The 16,185-nt window shown below is 44.0% G+C and overlaps 1 protein-coding gene across 2 annotated transcripts in view; it reads right to left on the reverse strand.

The window, feature by feature from the left end:
- Positions 1-1,718: 1,718 nt before the first annotated feature.
- SNCB (synuclein beta) overlaps positions 1,719-16,185 on the reverse strand; it is a 29,326-nt gene continuing 14,859 nt past the window's right edge. For both annotated transcript variants that reach the window (XM_030212344.1, XM_030212343.1), the window contains exons 4-6: positions 14,601-14,719; positions 12,708-12,797; positions 1,719-2,303 (exon numbers count right to left, since the gene is read on the reverse strand). In XM_030212344.1, the coding sequence (XP_030068204.1) occupies positions 2,271-2,303; positions 12,708-12,797; positions 14,601-14,719 (242 nt within the window). In that variant the 3' untranslated portion in view covers positions 1,719-2,270. The remainder of the gene's footprint in view (positions 2,304-12,707; positions 12,798-14,600; positions 14,720-16,185) is intronic.

Below are 16,185 nucleotides of genomic sequence, written 5' to 3' on the forward strand. Positions count from 1 at the left end.
ATTATTAGCATTTGTATAGTGCTACCAGACGTGCACAGCGCTGAACACCTGACACAGAGAGACAGTCCCTGCTCAAAAGAGCTTATAATCTAAAATAATACAGACAGACAAGACAATTAAGGGCGAGGGAAATACTGGATGAGAAGGAACAAGGGGGGAGGCAAATGAGTAGTGGCTAGGAGTCAAAGCAGCAGTGAAAAGGTGGGTTTTCAGCATAGATTTGAAAACAGGTAGAGATGGAGCTAGACGTACAGGTTCAGGAAGTTTATTCCAGGCATAAGGTGCCGTGAGAGAAAAGGAACGAAGCCTGGAGTTAGCAGTGGAGGAGAAGGGGGATGACATGAGAGATTTGTCCAGTGAGCAGAGGTCACGGGGAGGAATGTAGGGAGAAATGAGAGTGGAGAGGTAATGGGGGGCTGCAGAATGGATGCATTTAAAGGTCAGTAAGAGAACTTTGAACTGCATACGGAAGCGGACAGGGAGCCAGTGAAGTGACTTGAGGAGTGGGATAGTGTGGGTATAACGATTTTGGCGGAAAATAAGCCATGCTGCAGAATTTTGGACAGACTGGAGAGGAGAGAGATGACTGAGTGGAAGACCAGTGAGAAGTAAATTGCAATAATCCAAGCGAGAGGTGACAAGGGTATGGATAAGGGTTTTGGCAGCGTATTCAGAAAGGAAGGGGCGAATTTTGCTAATGTTGTAGATAAAGAAATGACAGGTTTTGGCAATCTGTTGAATATGTGCAGAGAAGGAGAGTAGAGGACATTGCAAGGTTTTGAGAAGTTTCTTCAGGACACATCCCAAGAGGTATCATTTTCAAAGCTGTGCTTGGAAAATATGTGAATATTATTTCTTTGAGAACTACCCTTTCACCACAGCTCAGTACGTGGCCATTAGGTGTAGCATTTAGAACACACTAATGTCCATTAGTGCAACACTAAGCTTTAGGTAAAGGACCCTCTAAGTGACAAACTCTCTGTAGTTCCTATATTGCAGGTCCTGAAGCCAATGTAAAGTGCCATAGTCAGAATCAGGTTGAAAGGATGGGTAAGAGAAATGGGGGAGGGGAGCAGTGGGTTTTGTTTTAATTATGGAAATTTGAATAGTCATCTCCCCAGAATGGAGCGGACCCAAGAGTGGATCCAAGCTTAACTTGGAGAAGAAGTGATGTCCTGCAGGTGGATAAGGTATCATCATATCATCTTTTTCTATTTTTATAAACCCCATAATTACAATGTTCAAAACAGAATCCACTTGTTGGTGTTGCAGGGGAGATGTTGGGACCTTTTCAAGGTCACCAAGTGGGGATTGGTCTCTTGTGGCTTTCATCCCTGGAAGCAGCAGTCCTGCCCTGTCCTACCCTACCCCACCCTGTCCCTGGCACTGAGATTAGAACTGACCACTTCCTATACTTGGGACGAGCAACCCAATATTTATTATTATTTTTATTAGGATTTTGATCACAACTTTTTCAGCTGTAACTGTAAAAATGTAAAGGCAGCATTATTTGCCACAAGTTTGTTTCATTTACTTTGTTGACTAAATGAATGTATCACTGCCAGTCAGTCCCTCTGCCCTCCCAAGATGCATTTGAGCAGATCTCCTGTCAGCCTGCCTGTCCATGTCTGGCAACCTGTCCTTTGATTTACTCATTAAGCAGTGAAAGCACTAGAGAGAGGCAAGCAGACGTATGGAATTTGTTTTATTGGGCAGTATCTGGCAGACTCACCTATGTATCAACAACTGACCACACTCGGAACACACGGGATGAGTGACCACACATGAACGATGAGGCTCTTTTCTCTTAAAACAGGATGGACACAAGTTAACCATATGCATAAAAAAAAATAGAATATACACGGAACCAAACTGTGAGCATCTCTAGCCACACACAGGCCATTTACAACTACTTTTCCAGTTTAAGACCAGGTAAAACATGCACCTGCAGACACACAAGGACCTGAGGGAAGCAAACCAACCCCCCATTTCACAGAGACCTCCAGGCTTATTTCTCTGGAAGGGAAACAGGGAAATGAGCATCTGGAGAAGAAAATCCGGACTGCTGTCAGCTTTCTATGTTGCTTCATTTTTACAATAGTGTAGGACAGGACACATTGAACGTGACATCACTGGAGCTTCCTGGAAGGTGAGTAGATGGAGGAAAGGAGGTCATTTTGAGATGAAACTGGGAGGTGGAAAGGATCCAGGTTCTAGTCACCTTGTGCTGCTGCTGCTGCTGCTGGTGGAGACGTTGGGGAAGCGACTTCTCATGCCTCTGGTTCATAACTCTGATATTCTTCCTGAAACACAGATGGGGGAGGGGGTACAGAACATAGAGACCATTATTATTTTGAATGGAAGAGCAGAGGAGCCAACTGGATGGAGCCACACAGCAGATGTAACATTCAGCCTTAGCCCTCACATATAGATGGTGTGGGGGGGGGGGGGGGGAGGTGATTCCTGGAGCTACTGCATATTCCTGATGGACTATTTCTTTAGTTATATGATGTCATTAGTCTGTCTTTTTCAGAATTGTAGGCAAAGATTTTTCAGGGCATTGAAGATGCCATGAAACATGGAAGACATGGAGAAGGGCACAGAGTTCAGCATCTAACTTCTTCCTTCTTCTACTCATGCACATCCACAGCACTGGGAGGGGGGGGAGGGGGCTATCATCATAATTAGAAACGTAGGCCTGACAACCAGTGAGCTTAGCGTTCAAATTCTGTTTCCCCCACTGACATACCCCTCACCTTTCAGCACATCAGATACAAATATAGATTGTAACTTCACTTGAATAGGGAAAGAACTTGTGTACCTGAATGTAACTGGCCTTAAGATTGAACTTGGGAAAAATAAACAACCAAAATCCAAATCTATGAGAAGTATCTGCTTGGTAGGCAAGTTGTGCTTTACAATATCACTCCCCAGCTGCATCTACTCAGTGAATTTAGCCTCATAAAACATTGTCCAGGTTCAAAGCAGCTGAACACAAGAAGTTAAAACTTTCCTAGCAAGATGGCTTACTGGGTTACAATCCCCAGTGGTGCTCTGAGTTCTAACCTGTGCTGGTGCCCTGTGATGTAGACCCTGGTGGTGGTAAGTAGGTTGTAAACTGCGTGCGCTGCCAAACTGGAGCCTAGAATTTGATGAACTGCTTTTCAAACCCAAGAGCAGAGTGATGTAGAATAAAAATTAAAAACAGCCCTTAGAAGATGTACAATTAAAAACATAATGAAATATGAATAAAAGAATAAGGGGCATGTTTAGTAAACCATGGTAAGGGTTTACAGTAATTGAATCCACACATGATAAAAAATCTCATGAGGGCTAGGGCACTCTTGGAGTAGGATCTAGGTGGAGATCTGGGTGTGTCTTGCTCTGACAGCTACTAATAGTGGCATGAAATACAGCCACACTATTGGCAGTCAAGAAATGTGACCTCTGCCCCAGAAAATGTTTAAAAAATCATGTCCATGACCTTCTCCCCCCCCCACACCTGATCTGATCCTCCCAAACAGCCCCCCTAATACAATCACCCCATGATGAAGAAGCCCCCAATCCAGACCTCTTTGGAGAGTACCCCTCCCCCCTTTGACAGTACCCCTTAAATAGAAGACTAAAGGGTCATAGCTGCCATTTTGAATCCCAGTGGTTATGAGGGTGGGAATTGCTCCAGCCCTGTTACCAGGGTGAGATCTCACCCCAGATGAGTTCTTATGTAGTCAGTGGATGGCAGGAGTGAGGTATAGTGCTTGGGGGATATCTGTTGGGGGGTGGATCCTGGTGGGGGATGGTTCCTGGTGGGGTTCTTGAAAGAATACTATCCAAAGGGGGCAGTTCTTGATTGGCAAAACTGTTTAGGAGAGTGCTGACTGAGGGAGAGGTAATGTCTGGACCAGGGAGGACCTGATCTTGTTTGGGTGGATGGATCCAATCAGGACAGTTAAGTGCTTGGGATGTCAGGTTGCACTGCTGTGAGAGACTCTTCCATTTTTTTGGCACTGGGGCCCAGTTTCCATACCTAGGTGCACCCCGTGTTATTTACTGAGACATGTAACAAAAAGGTGTGGTAAGTGTCTGCCCTTTGCAACAAATGCAGGGCATATTCTGGACATTCCTCCTTCATTTACCGTACCTTTAGCTTTGCACTTAAGGTTCAATAGGTAAAACATGTCCTTAAGTGCACAGAACACCTAAAACACACAATTTTAAAACCACAAGAGGAAAAGGAAAACAATAACATGAGACTGAACATCCACTTCTCTAACTCACGGAAAACACACTGGCCAGCATCAAGAGAAACGTGGGTTTGGAGTACAGCCGCCGAGAGGGGGGGCAGGGGGACAAAATTCCCCGGGCCTGGGCCTCCAAGGGGGGCCTGGTGCCGCAGTCCCACCTGCCCTCTGTCGTCGACCATCTGCCACCAAGCTGGGCCCCCCGCATTGAAATCACAATGCCTCTCACCTCCATGTGAAAGCTCTGCAGGGCAGCGCCCTGTGTCCCGCCCTCGTCTGACATAACTTCCGCGAGGGTGGGACACAAAGAGGGAAGGAGGGCCGAAGGGAGGCGATCTGCAGCCCTGCTGCCTGCAACTCTTTCACACAGAGGTGAGAGGCACTGTGATTTCAATGCAGGGGGCCCGACCCGGTGGCGGATGGAGGGGGGCGGGTGGAGGGGGGAGCGGCAGCGACCTCAGGGGGCGGGGCCCTGGGCCTGCCCAGTCTCTCAGCGGCCCTGGTTTGGAGGACACAAGCAAGGAGCCTAGTTTGCAACACAGCTTAGCCAGCTCAAATAAGAAACACAGAGATGATAGTCACAGGAAACCCCAGTTTAGAGTTTTAACTTTAGTTTGCAGCACAGCTTAGCCATTAAAAAAAAAAAGGAATATCTATCAGAAAGCAAGGAAGAGTTCTACTTCTGTGTCACTATTTTAACATTATTTATTAAAAGAAAGTTACCTTCACAGAGAATGTTTTATAAAGGGTCGTCCTGTTAGGAAGTAAGAAACATTGTGATAGTGTTCAGTTATCTGTCAATCAAGTCAGAGTAACTGATTAAAGAGGGAAGTTGAAAAGGGCCCTATTGTCACACTGTTTCCAGTGTGTCATCAAAACAACACAGGCACATAAGAAGCCACACTTCCAGTTCTTCTCTGTCCAGAAGAGGTGCTGTGAGGACTTCCAGAGCAGGACAAATCTTCATTGGTAAGTTTTTTTGCTACAAAATTGCTTTTAAACTTGGGAAAGGTAGATTTAGACAAATAGATTATCTCAGTGTCTTTATTTTTAAGTTACTCTACGTATTAAGCAAAAACAGTTTAAGGAATAGGGTTTTCTTTGTTTGTTTAGCATTTAAAGTCTCTATTCCATAGGCTAGCAGTTAAAGGACTATTCTAGAGTTTACCATAACATCGATGTAGAGAAGAGCTGATACTCACAGGAAACCCCAGATTAGAGTTTTAACTTTAATTTGTAGCACAGCTTTTTTTTTCCATAGTATAACATCCTATTCCTTATAGTTTTAAAACTTGAACTTTCTGCAACAGCCTACAATATTAACAGACAGCCTCTAGAAGGCACAGCAGGGGCTAATTCTGTTTTCCTTGGTTTGGTGTGGCGTATCCTTGAAGGATACTATTGAAACAGGACATTTAGGAGATACCAATAGAGAGGTTTCAACAAAGGTGAAAGAAAGCAAATTTGTGTTTAAGGAGAGAGCAGGGGAAAGGATGCACATTATCCCTGTCAACTTCTAAGCAGCTTGTAGATGCAAGAAAAAAAGCACAGTTTGAATTGTCTGTATACAAATGCTAGAAGCCTAAAAAATAAGATGGGAGAGTTAGAGTATATAGCACTAAATGATAAAGTAGATATAATAGGCATCTCAGAGACTTGGTGGAAGGAGGACAATCAATGGGACACTGTGTCAACAAGGAACAATCTATATCGCAATGATAGAGGAGATCAGACAGGGAGGGGTTGCACTAAATGTTAAAGAGGGAAGTGAGTCAAAGAAAATAAATATTCCACATGAAACAGATAGACATGTGGAATCATTATGGATAGAAATTCCATGTGTGAAGGGAAGGAGTATTCTTGAAGGGCTGTACTACCGTCCACCAGGACAGAATGAACAGACAAATGAAATGTTAACAGAAATTAGGAAAGCTGGTAAATTGAGCAACAGTATAATAATGGGTGATTTCAATTACCGAATATATCCGGAATGGGTAGAATAAAATATCAACAGCACACAAGCAATTCTACCTCATGCACAATTAGTTTGAGGGCATCTATGGCAGGCACAACATAAAAAGTGGAGAAAAAAAGAAGGGAAGGGAAGGAGTATTCTTGAAGGGCTGTACTACCGTCCACCAGGACAGAATGAACAGACAAATGAAATGTTAACAGAAATTAGGAAAGCTGGTAAATTGAGCAACAGTATAATAATGGGTGATTTCAATTACCGAATATATCCGGAATGGGTAGAATAAAATATCAACAGCACACAAGCAATTCTACCTCATGCACAATTAGTTTGAGGGCATCTATGGCAGGCACAACATAAAAAGTGGAGAAAAAAAGACTTCAGAAAAATCGGATCCACCTCGTTATTAAAGGACACACCTTAGATATAATGAGGGAACCGTTACAATCATGTGTCTTCACAAAAAAAAACTCCACATTAACTTTCATATGAGCACTGCCATGTGCCACCACATTGTAGGAGACTCAAAAACTCACTTATCCAAGCTTGGAAAATGTACTTAGCTCATTATATTGATGTCTTCACCATTCATAATCCAATCCAGGTCCAAATGCTGTACTTTTAAAGTTCCTCGAATCCCGACAGGGGAGCCCTGTTTCGCTATACCATAGCTGCCTCAGGGGAATATTTTCTTTCTTTGTAATCCAAGCACCTTAAATCACTCTCCTTCTCCAAATCACCCTGGAACAAAAATGGCTGACGGCTTCCTTTTTTCTCTTTACACGTATATATACTCAGCGTCTGACGTCACATCTTCATCATCCAATGAGAAGATCACAGAAAAGCCTTCCATTCAATCGCCACATTTAAACCTCTCTGTATAACAGTCTTTAATTCAAATATCCAACACTGCTCTCTCTGTCTTAATATCCGTCTGATATCTCCTCTGCGTTCTGTCACTCTCAATTGCTCCAATACAACACATTTTAAATCCGAAAACTGATGATGATATTGAGCACAATGCACTACCATCGGCTCATAAGTCTTCCCCGCTTGAATGCAGTGTCTATGTTCAATCAAATGTGTCTTTAAACTTCGAGATGTCTGCACCACATAATATAGTGCACACGGACACATTATGATGTATATGACATTCTTCGATGTGCAATCCGTATTAGACTGTAAAAAATACACATGCTTAGAATGCGGATCAATAAATTGATTTGATTGTATCATAATGTTACACACAGAACAATGATCACAGGCCTTATGGCGCCCTTCTCTTGATCTTCTCATATTATCACGATTCCACACATCCGCTGGACATAAAACATCATTAAGGTTGGTATTGCATTGAAACGCAAAAATTACTCTTAAATCCTGAAAACAAGGATGCACTTGTAGCATGGGTAGATGACGTTTAATAATCTTAGTCATCTTATCTGAATGGGCATTAAAGCGAGTCACGAAAGTCAACACGTCCTCTGAATCCTGAGTGTCTTGTCTAGGACTTAACAACCATTCTCTATGATTGTATTTTGCCCTCTTTTTAGCATTAGCGACTAATTTTTTAGGATAGCCTCTATCAGTCAATTTCGCTTCCAGATGATTAGCCTGTTGTTGATAGAGAGCAGTGGAAGAACAAATCCGCCTATACCTGAGAAATTGGGTGAAAGGAATATTCATTCTATTATGATGTGGATGCATACTGTTATATTGCAGAGTGGTATTTCTGTCCGTAGGTTTAATATAAACAGAAGTCTCCAAATGTTCTTTCTCTAAGGTTACCCAGATGTCATAACACAATAAAGTTTGAAGCCAAACACAGTTCCACAGCTATTGCCTTTCTGGACATCTGGGTAACCTTAGAGAAAGAACATTTGGAGACTTCTGTTTATATTAAACCTACGGACAGAAATACCACTCTGCAATATAACAGTATGCATCCACATCATAATAGAATGAATATTCTTTTCGCCCAATTTCTCAGGTATAGGCGGATTTGTTCTTCCACTGCTCTCTATCAACAACAGGCTAATCATCTGGAAGCGAAATTGATTGTTAGAGGCTATCCTAAAAAATTAGTCGCTAATGCTAAAAAAAGGGCAAAATACAATCATAGAGAATGGTTGTTAAGTCCTAGACAAGACACTCAGGATTCAGAGGACGTGTTGACTTTCGTGACTCGCTTTAATGCCCATTCGGATAAGATGGCTAAGATTATTAAACGTCATCTACCCATGCTACAAGTGCATCCTTGTTTTCAGGATTTAAGAGTAATTTTTGCGTTTCAACGCAATACCAACCTTAATGATGTTTTATGTCCAGCGGATGTGTGGAATCGTGATAATATGAGAAGATCAAGAGAAGGGCGCCATAAGGCCTGTGATCATTGTTCTGTGTGTAACATTATGACACAATCAAATCAATTTATTGATCCGCATTCTAAGCGTGTGTATTTTTTACAGTCTAATACGGATTGCACATCAAAGAATGTCATATACATCATAATGTGTCTGTGTGCACTATGTTACGTGGGGCAGACGTCTTGAAGTTTAAAGACACGTTTGATTGAACATAGACACTGCATTCAAGCGGGGAAGACTTATGAGCCAATGGTAGCGCATTGTGCTCAATATCATCATCAGTTTTCGGATTTAAAATGTGTTGTATTGGAGCAATTGAGGGTGACAGAATGCAGAGGAGATATCAGACGGATATTAAGACAGAGAGAGCAGCGTTGGATATTTGAATTAAAGACTGTTATACCGAGAGGTTTAAATGTGGCGATTGAATGGAACGCTTTTCTGTGATCTTCTCATTGGATGATGAAGATGTGACGTCAGACGCTGAGTATATATATGTGTAAAGAAAAAAAGGAAGCCATCAGCCATTTTTGTTCCAGGGTGATTTGGAGAAGGAGAGTGATTTAAGGTGCTTGGATTACAAAGAAAGAAAATATTCCCCTGAGGCAGCTGTGGTATAGCGAAACAGGGCTCCCCTGTCGGGATTCGAGGAACTTTAAAAGTACAGCATTTGGACCTGGATTGGATTATGAATGGCAAAGACATCAATATAATGAGCTAAGTACATTTTCCAAGCTTGGATAAGTGAGTTTTTGAGTCTCCTACAATGTTTGTGGTGGCACATGGCAGTGCTCATATGAAAGTTAATGTGGAGTTTTTTTTTGTGAAGACACATGATTGTAACGGTTTCCTCATTATATCTAAGGTGTGCCCTTTAAGAACGAGGTGGATCTGATTTTTCTGAAGTCTTTTTTTCTCCACTTTTTATGTTGTGCCTGCCATAGATGCCCTCAAACTAATTGTGCATGAGGTAGAATTGCTTGTGTGTTGTTGATTTCAATTACTACTACTACAATTACTACTACTACTATTTAACATTTCTAGAGCGCTACTAGGGTTATGCAGCGCTGTACAAAATAAACAAAGAAGGACGGTCCCTGCTCAAAGGAGCTTACAATCTAAAGAATGAAATGTCAAGTTGTGCAATCTAGATTTCCTGGGTAGAGGTGTAGAGGCTAGGTGCCGAAGGCGACATTGAAGAGGTGGGCTTTAAGCAGAGATTTGAAGATGGGGAGGGAGGGGGCCTGATGTATGGGCTCGGGGAGTTTGTTCCATGCGTGGGGTGAGGCGAGGAAGAAAGGGCGGAGCCTGGAGTTGGCGGTGGTGGAGAAGGGTACTGAAAGGAGGGATTTGTAAGGGGAGATGAGGGTTGAGAGGTAAGGAGGGGCTGCAGATCGAGTACATTTGTAGGTTAGTAGCAGAAGCTTGAATTGAATGCGGTACCTGATCGGAAGCCAATGAAGTGACTTGAGGAGAGGGGTGATGTGAGTGTATCGGTTGAGGCGGAAGATAAGACGTGCAGCAGAGTTCTGAACGGACTGAAGGGGGGATAGGTGGCTAAGTGGGAGACCAGTGAGGAGTAGGTTGCAGTAGTCAAGGCGAGAGGTAACGAGAGAGTGGATGAGAGTTCGGGTGGTGTGCTCAGAGAGGAAAGGGCGGATTTTGCTAATGTTATAGAGGAAGAAGCGACAGGTCTTGGCTAACTGCTGGATGTGCGCAGAGAAGGAGAGGGAGGAGTCGAAGATGACACCGAGGTTGCGGGCAGATGAGACGGGGACAATGAGGGTGTTATCAACTGAGATAGAGAGTGGAGGTAGAGGAGAAGTGGGTTTGGGTGGGAAGACAAGAAGTTCAGTCTTGGCCATGTTCAGTTTCAGGTGGCGGTTGGACATCCAGCCAGCAATGTCGGATAAGCAGGCCGATACTTTGGCCTGGGTTTCCGCAGTGATGTCAGGTGTGGAGAGATAAAGCTGGGTGTCGTCGGCATAAAGATGATACTGGAAGCCATGAGACGAGATCAGGGAGCCCAGGGAAGAGGTGTAGATAGAGAAAAGAAGGGGTCCAAGGACAGAACCCTGAGGGACTCCAACAGAGAGCGGGATAGGGGTGAAGGAAGAGCCATGAGAGTATACTCTGAAGGTACGATGGGAGAGATAAGAGGAGAACCAGGAGAGGACAGCGCCCTGGAACCCAAAAGAGGACAGTGTGTCAAGAAGTAAGTTGTGATTGACAGTGTCAAAAGCGGCGGATAGGTCGAGGAGAATGAGGATGGAGTAATGACCTTTGGATTTGGCGAGAAACAGGTCATTACAGACTTTGGATAATGCTGTTTCTGTCGAGTGAAGTGGGCGAAAGCCAGATTGAAGCGGATCAAGGATGGTATGAGAGGCGAGAAAATCAATGCACGTTCAAGTATTTTGGAGAGGAAGGGTAGGAGGGAGATGGGGCGGTAGTTGGAGGGACACGTAGGGTCAAGTGAAGGTTTTTTGAGGAGAGGTGTGACAACAGCATGCTTGAAGGTGTCAGGGACAGTCGCGGTGGAGAGAGAGAGGTTGAGGATATGACAGATGGGAGGGGTGATAGTAGGAGAGATGGTGATAAGTAAGTTGGTGGGGATGGGGTCTGAGGAACAGGTGGTAGATTTCGAGGAGGAGAGAAGATGGGCGGTTTCCTCTTCAGTGATATCAGGAAAGGAGGAGAAGGAGGCCTGGGTTGATTGGTTGAGGGAGTGGGTGATAGGAAGAAGAGGAGGAGAAGGTTTAGTGGTGAATTCGAGGTTGATCTTCTGGACCTTGTCGCGGAAGTAGTCAGTATTGACTGCTTAAATGTTATAGCAGGGAGTGCCAGAAAGGTAAAATTCCTAGATGTAATAAATGACTGTTTCTTGGAACAACTGGTCCAAGAACTGACAAGAGGGGGAGCTGAGTAGTATTGTAGAACTGTGTACATATCTGTGACCGTGCAGCATTTGCAGGAGGCTGTAGACATATGCATAACTCAGAAGTGATGCATGAACCTCTGGAAACAGGTGCACAGACTTACGTCAGGTCTATGAATGGCGGAAGTGCTGGTCATGTACACCCAGGTATACTAGTATTCTATGAAGGAGAGCAAGTGCCTACTGTCCCTTACAGAACGTGTGTCCTTCAGGCGCCCTCTGGGTAATACAATTACCCTCTACATATGACAGAAATGAGCACATTCTAGAGAAGTTTCTGGACAATGTGATAAGAATAAACCTCATTCTTAAGCCAGGGTATGTTGGGTATGATCTCAGTCTCTCATATTTACCAAAGAGAGCTCAAGGTATCAAACATATAAACGGCAAGTGACCGACTCACCTGCAAATGCGCAGTACAGACTTCCCTCTCTGTCCCGCCCTCGCATCAAGATGTCATGACGTCAGAGGGCGGAACAGAGAGGGAGTCGGACGCCGACGCCGCTGCCACCTGGAAATGAACATCGCGTGAACCAACCTCCACCCTCCCCCCATCCCCGCCGCCACTCCCGCCCCCCTGCACTGACCTGACAGCGCCTCTCACCTCTGTGTGGAAGTGCTGCAGGCAGCAGCAGACTGATCTGCTGCTGCCTGTAGCGCTTTCACACGGAGGTGAGAGGTGCTGTCAGGTCAGTGCAGGGGGCCCGGCATGGAGGGGGGAGGGAGCAGCGGCAAGGAGGGTAGCTGGACATGGGGGGAGGGCAGGGGGGAGAGGGCATGGTTGCTGGACATGGGGTGAGAGCAGGGCAGAGAGGAGGGTTGCTGGACATGAGGGGAGGGGGGAGGCCAAGGGAAAGAGGAGGGTTGCTGGATATGGGGGGGAGGATCGGTGGACGGGGTGAGGCCAGGGGAGAGAGGAGGGCTGCAATATTCGCCCATTTTTACGGGCTTAATGGCTAGTGTAATATATACCAGCAACATATCGATGTGTATTTGGGACAATTTCTTGCTGGTCTATGAGTGCATCTCTTAGTACCTGAGGAATCTCCCACCCCCTCTCTCGCTCTATAGTGCACAGTAAGCAGCTTGGGAGTCAGCTGCTCTTCCTTCACAGCTAGACATCACCAGGACACATCATCTAAACTTTTCTGAGCTCTGATCGGACACTCACTGCCCTTCTTTCTCCTTACCTGGGGCTGCTCTTCATAGCTTTCTCCTTCTGGTCCCAAAATAGACTCTGCTGCTGTCTCTTCTAAAGCTTCTTGGCCAACCTCTTCAGGCTGCAGTATGAAACAGGAAACACATGACTGAACCAGCAGGGGAAGGAGTCATTTTCAGTAGTCCACATAGTTGCAAGGTATATGGTAACATTTCACTGCCCGCTAAGAGGAGCTACTCAAGGTTCAGCTTTATTTAATATACTGCAAATCACAGATATCTAAGTATTTTACAAATGGTGAAATAAAAAAGGTATACAAAAGAGAGAGATAGATGGAATGATAGAGGTAGGAACCAATTAACCCTTAATGGAACAAAAGGAGAGGAGGGAATAAGGAGAAAATAACTGAGCAACATGACAAACACATTCCAGGACCTGTGAAACATTGACAACTGAATTATATCACAAGGTCTTCTGGTCCAAATAATGTAATGTCAATAGCTTTTTTGAAAAGGTATGTTTTCAAGGTTGTCTTAAAATTCATAAAAGTCTGCCCAACAATCACACTCATTATCAGTTCATTCATAAAGCAAGTTTAGGAAGCTACTGAAGGTCCTGCTTGGATCAGTAAATGAAAAATGTGTATCATTTTTTATTGTTTTAACTGATACTATGTTTTTGATCATGATGTTTCTTATTTTGATTGTAATCTGCTACAGAATAACAAATGAATACATCTAATCCAATTACTGTCTACCTCCAGCCGTCTTGATGTGTTTTGACTGAGCTGCAGAAAGCTCTGTTACACATTTTCGCCGCTGTTACTATTTTAAGCTCAGCTGCAAATCAAGACCTCTCATTGTCTTATCAATGCTGGTCCCAAGACCTCCCTGTATCTTATGAATCCATGTTTGCCCCACAGCACAGATGTAGTCTTGATAAAGACCCAGAGGAAGGGTATGATGTGGTGAGAGTGAATTATGGGAGAATGACTGATGGAGAGTGAGAGATGGGAGGAGTGGATAAGGGAGGAAGCTGCAGAGGTCACAGTGAAGAAGAGTGAGATGTGGAGGGTACAGAAAGGATGAAGAGAAACAAAGAGTGAATGATGAAAAACAGAAGGGACAAACAGTTCATGCTATCTCATGTTTAGGTCGGAGGTTAGGTAAGTAGAAGAGGGTTACCTAGGGCAGTGATCTGCACTAGTTTTCTAACAGAAGCCACTTTGACCAGATACTTCAGACAAAGCAACTAGTGTCCAGCAGCCTTGGCAACGAGCCCAGGTCCTCCTCCAGTGATGGAGCAAGTCCAGTGATCAGCTGCCCTTACAGCAATGTAAGCAACTGAAAGAAAGACTGATTCTCCAGACTCACTCTCTTCTTCCTCAACCTAAAATTCTCCCCCAGCTCCTCTACCCTAAAGCACCTCTTCCCCAGTCCCATCCCAGCCACTATTAACCCCCAGTCAGATGCCATCATCTAATCTCCAAGCTGGATCTCTCCCACTTTGTTGATGCCCCATCACCTTCCCCAAATTCTTGCTGCCTGCACTGCCTCTGGAACATCTGACCTGTTTACTTCCAGGAATTCGTGAAATGTCACCTGCACTTTCACTATTTGTACAGTGTTACGAGAATAGCAGAGGAGTTTGTACAATGCATAACTCAAACTCACTAAGAACCATGCAGTTCTGAAGAAAAGCAGCCCAGAGGCAGAGCCAACAGCAAGCCTTGGACAAGGTAATACAGTCGTATTAGGGAAAGAAAATCAGGGAGCTACATCTAAGGTTGATGGACGCTGCCACTTGGGGCTTACAATGAAGATAACAGCCCTTGAGTATCTCATGTTTAGGTCAACAGGGGAGGGATGCCACAAGGTATCTGAGGTTTATAGCAGTAGGGGAGGGACACCACAGAATATCTCACCTTGAAGTCAGTAGGGATCTCATCCTTTTTCACGAGTCCAGTGGCTGCGGCGATGTTTCCTGCACCAGAGAAAACGGCTTCTCCCAATTGTGAGGCCTGTTCTTTCGTCTTCTCAGCCACTGTGAAGAACCAATTCTGAGAAGTCAGTATGGAGAGAAACATTAAGGAAATCTGGCCCTGAACAGAGACTGGAGCAAGCAAAAGCTGCTCTATGAAGGACACTTTTCAGGACCTGATGGTACTTTGTACCCACATACCTTTTGGCTAATAGCTAGTTTTCAAGGTGAAACTATCTGGAAAGTTAAAAAAGGAGACTACAATGGAATAGGAAAGAAAATGGAAGGCACAGTTACAAGGGTTAAAAGTCTCCATGAGGCACAGAAACGTTTGAAAATTTCCATCTTACAAGCCCAGATAAAATGTATCAAAAGAAGAACAAGATTGCGAAAGATGCTATTAAAGGCAGAAATGCATCCTTAAAAAAGCAAGACAAATAAATAAAATAGGAAAGTGCATAAACTAGAAGTAAAACATAAATCAGTCCAGAAAAGCATTTGAGGAGGTACTTGCTAAAGAGGCAAAAGCTAATAACAAATACTTTTTCAAGTACATTATGAACAAAAAACATGTGAGGGAATGAACTAGGACATAGAGGTTCATTTTCAAAGCACATAGACTTACATAGTTCCAAAGGTTATTATTGGGCTCATTTTCAAAAGAGAAAAATGTCTTAAAAATGGCATAAAGTGCCATTTGGATGTTTTCCTTCCCAAAACGTCCAAATCACTATTTTTGTAACCATTTTTAGACGTTTTTCTATGCAAACCATCAGCAGCGCCTTCAAATTACAAGAGGGTGTGTTGGTGGAGTGTTAAGGGTGGGATCTGGGTGTTCCTAACACTTGGACATTTTCTCTGCTATAATGGAACAAAACAAAAATGTCCTGGGCTAAAAGTTGGACAATTTGGTCTAGACCTGTTTTAATAATGACTAAGATACAAAAAAGTGCCCTAAATGACCATCAGGCTCATTTTTAAAAGAGAAGGATGCCCATCTTTCAACACAAATCGGAAGATGGGCATCCATCTCACAGCGTCGTCCAAATCGGTATAATCGAAAGCTGATTTTGGACGTCTCCAACTGCTTTCCGTTGCAGGGATGGCCAAAATTCACGAGGGGGTGTCGGAGGCATAGCAAAGGCGGGACTTGGGTGTGCCTAACACATGGACGTCCTCGACCCATAATGGAAAAAAAAGGGTGTCCCTGACGAGCACTTGGATGACTTTACCTGGTCATGTTTTTCTTATGACCAAGGCACAAAAAGGTGCCTGAACTGACCAGATGACCACCGGAGAGAATCGGGGATGACTACTACTACTACTACTATTTAGCATTTCTATAGCGCTACAAGGCGTACGCAGCGCTGCACAAACATAGAAGAAAGAAAGTCCCTGCTCAAAGAGCTTACAATCTAATAGACCTCCCCTTACTCCCCCAGTGGTCACTAACCCCCTCCCACTCTCAAAAAATATTTTTAAAAATATTTTTTGCCAGCCTCAGATGTCATACTCAGGTCCATCACAGC

The sequence above is a fragment of the Microcaecilia unicolor genome, chromosome 8, assembly GCF_901765095.1.
Source record: "Microcaecilia unicolor chromosome 8, aMicUni1.1, whole genome shotgun sequence".
NCBI lineage: Eukaryota > Metazoa > Chordata > Amphibia > Gymnophiona > Siphonopidae > Microcaecilia > Microcaecilia unicolor.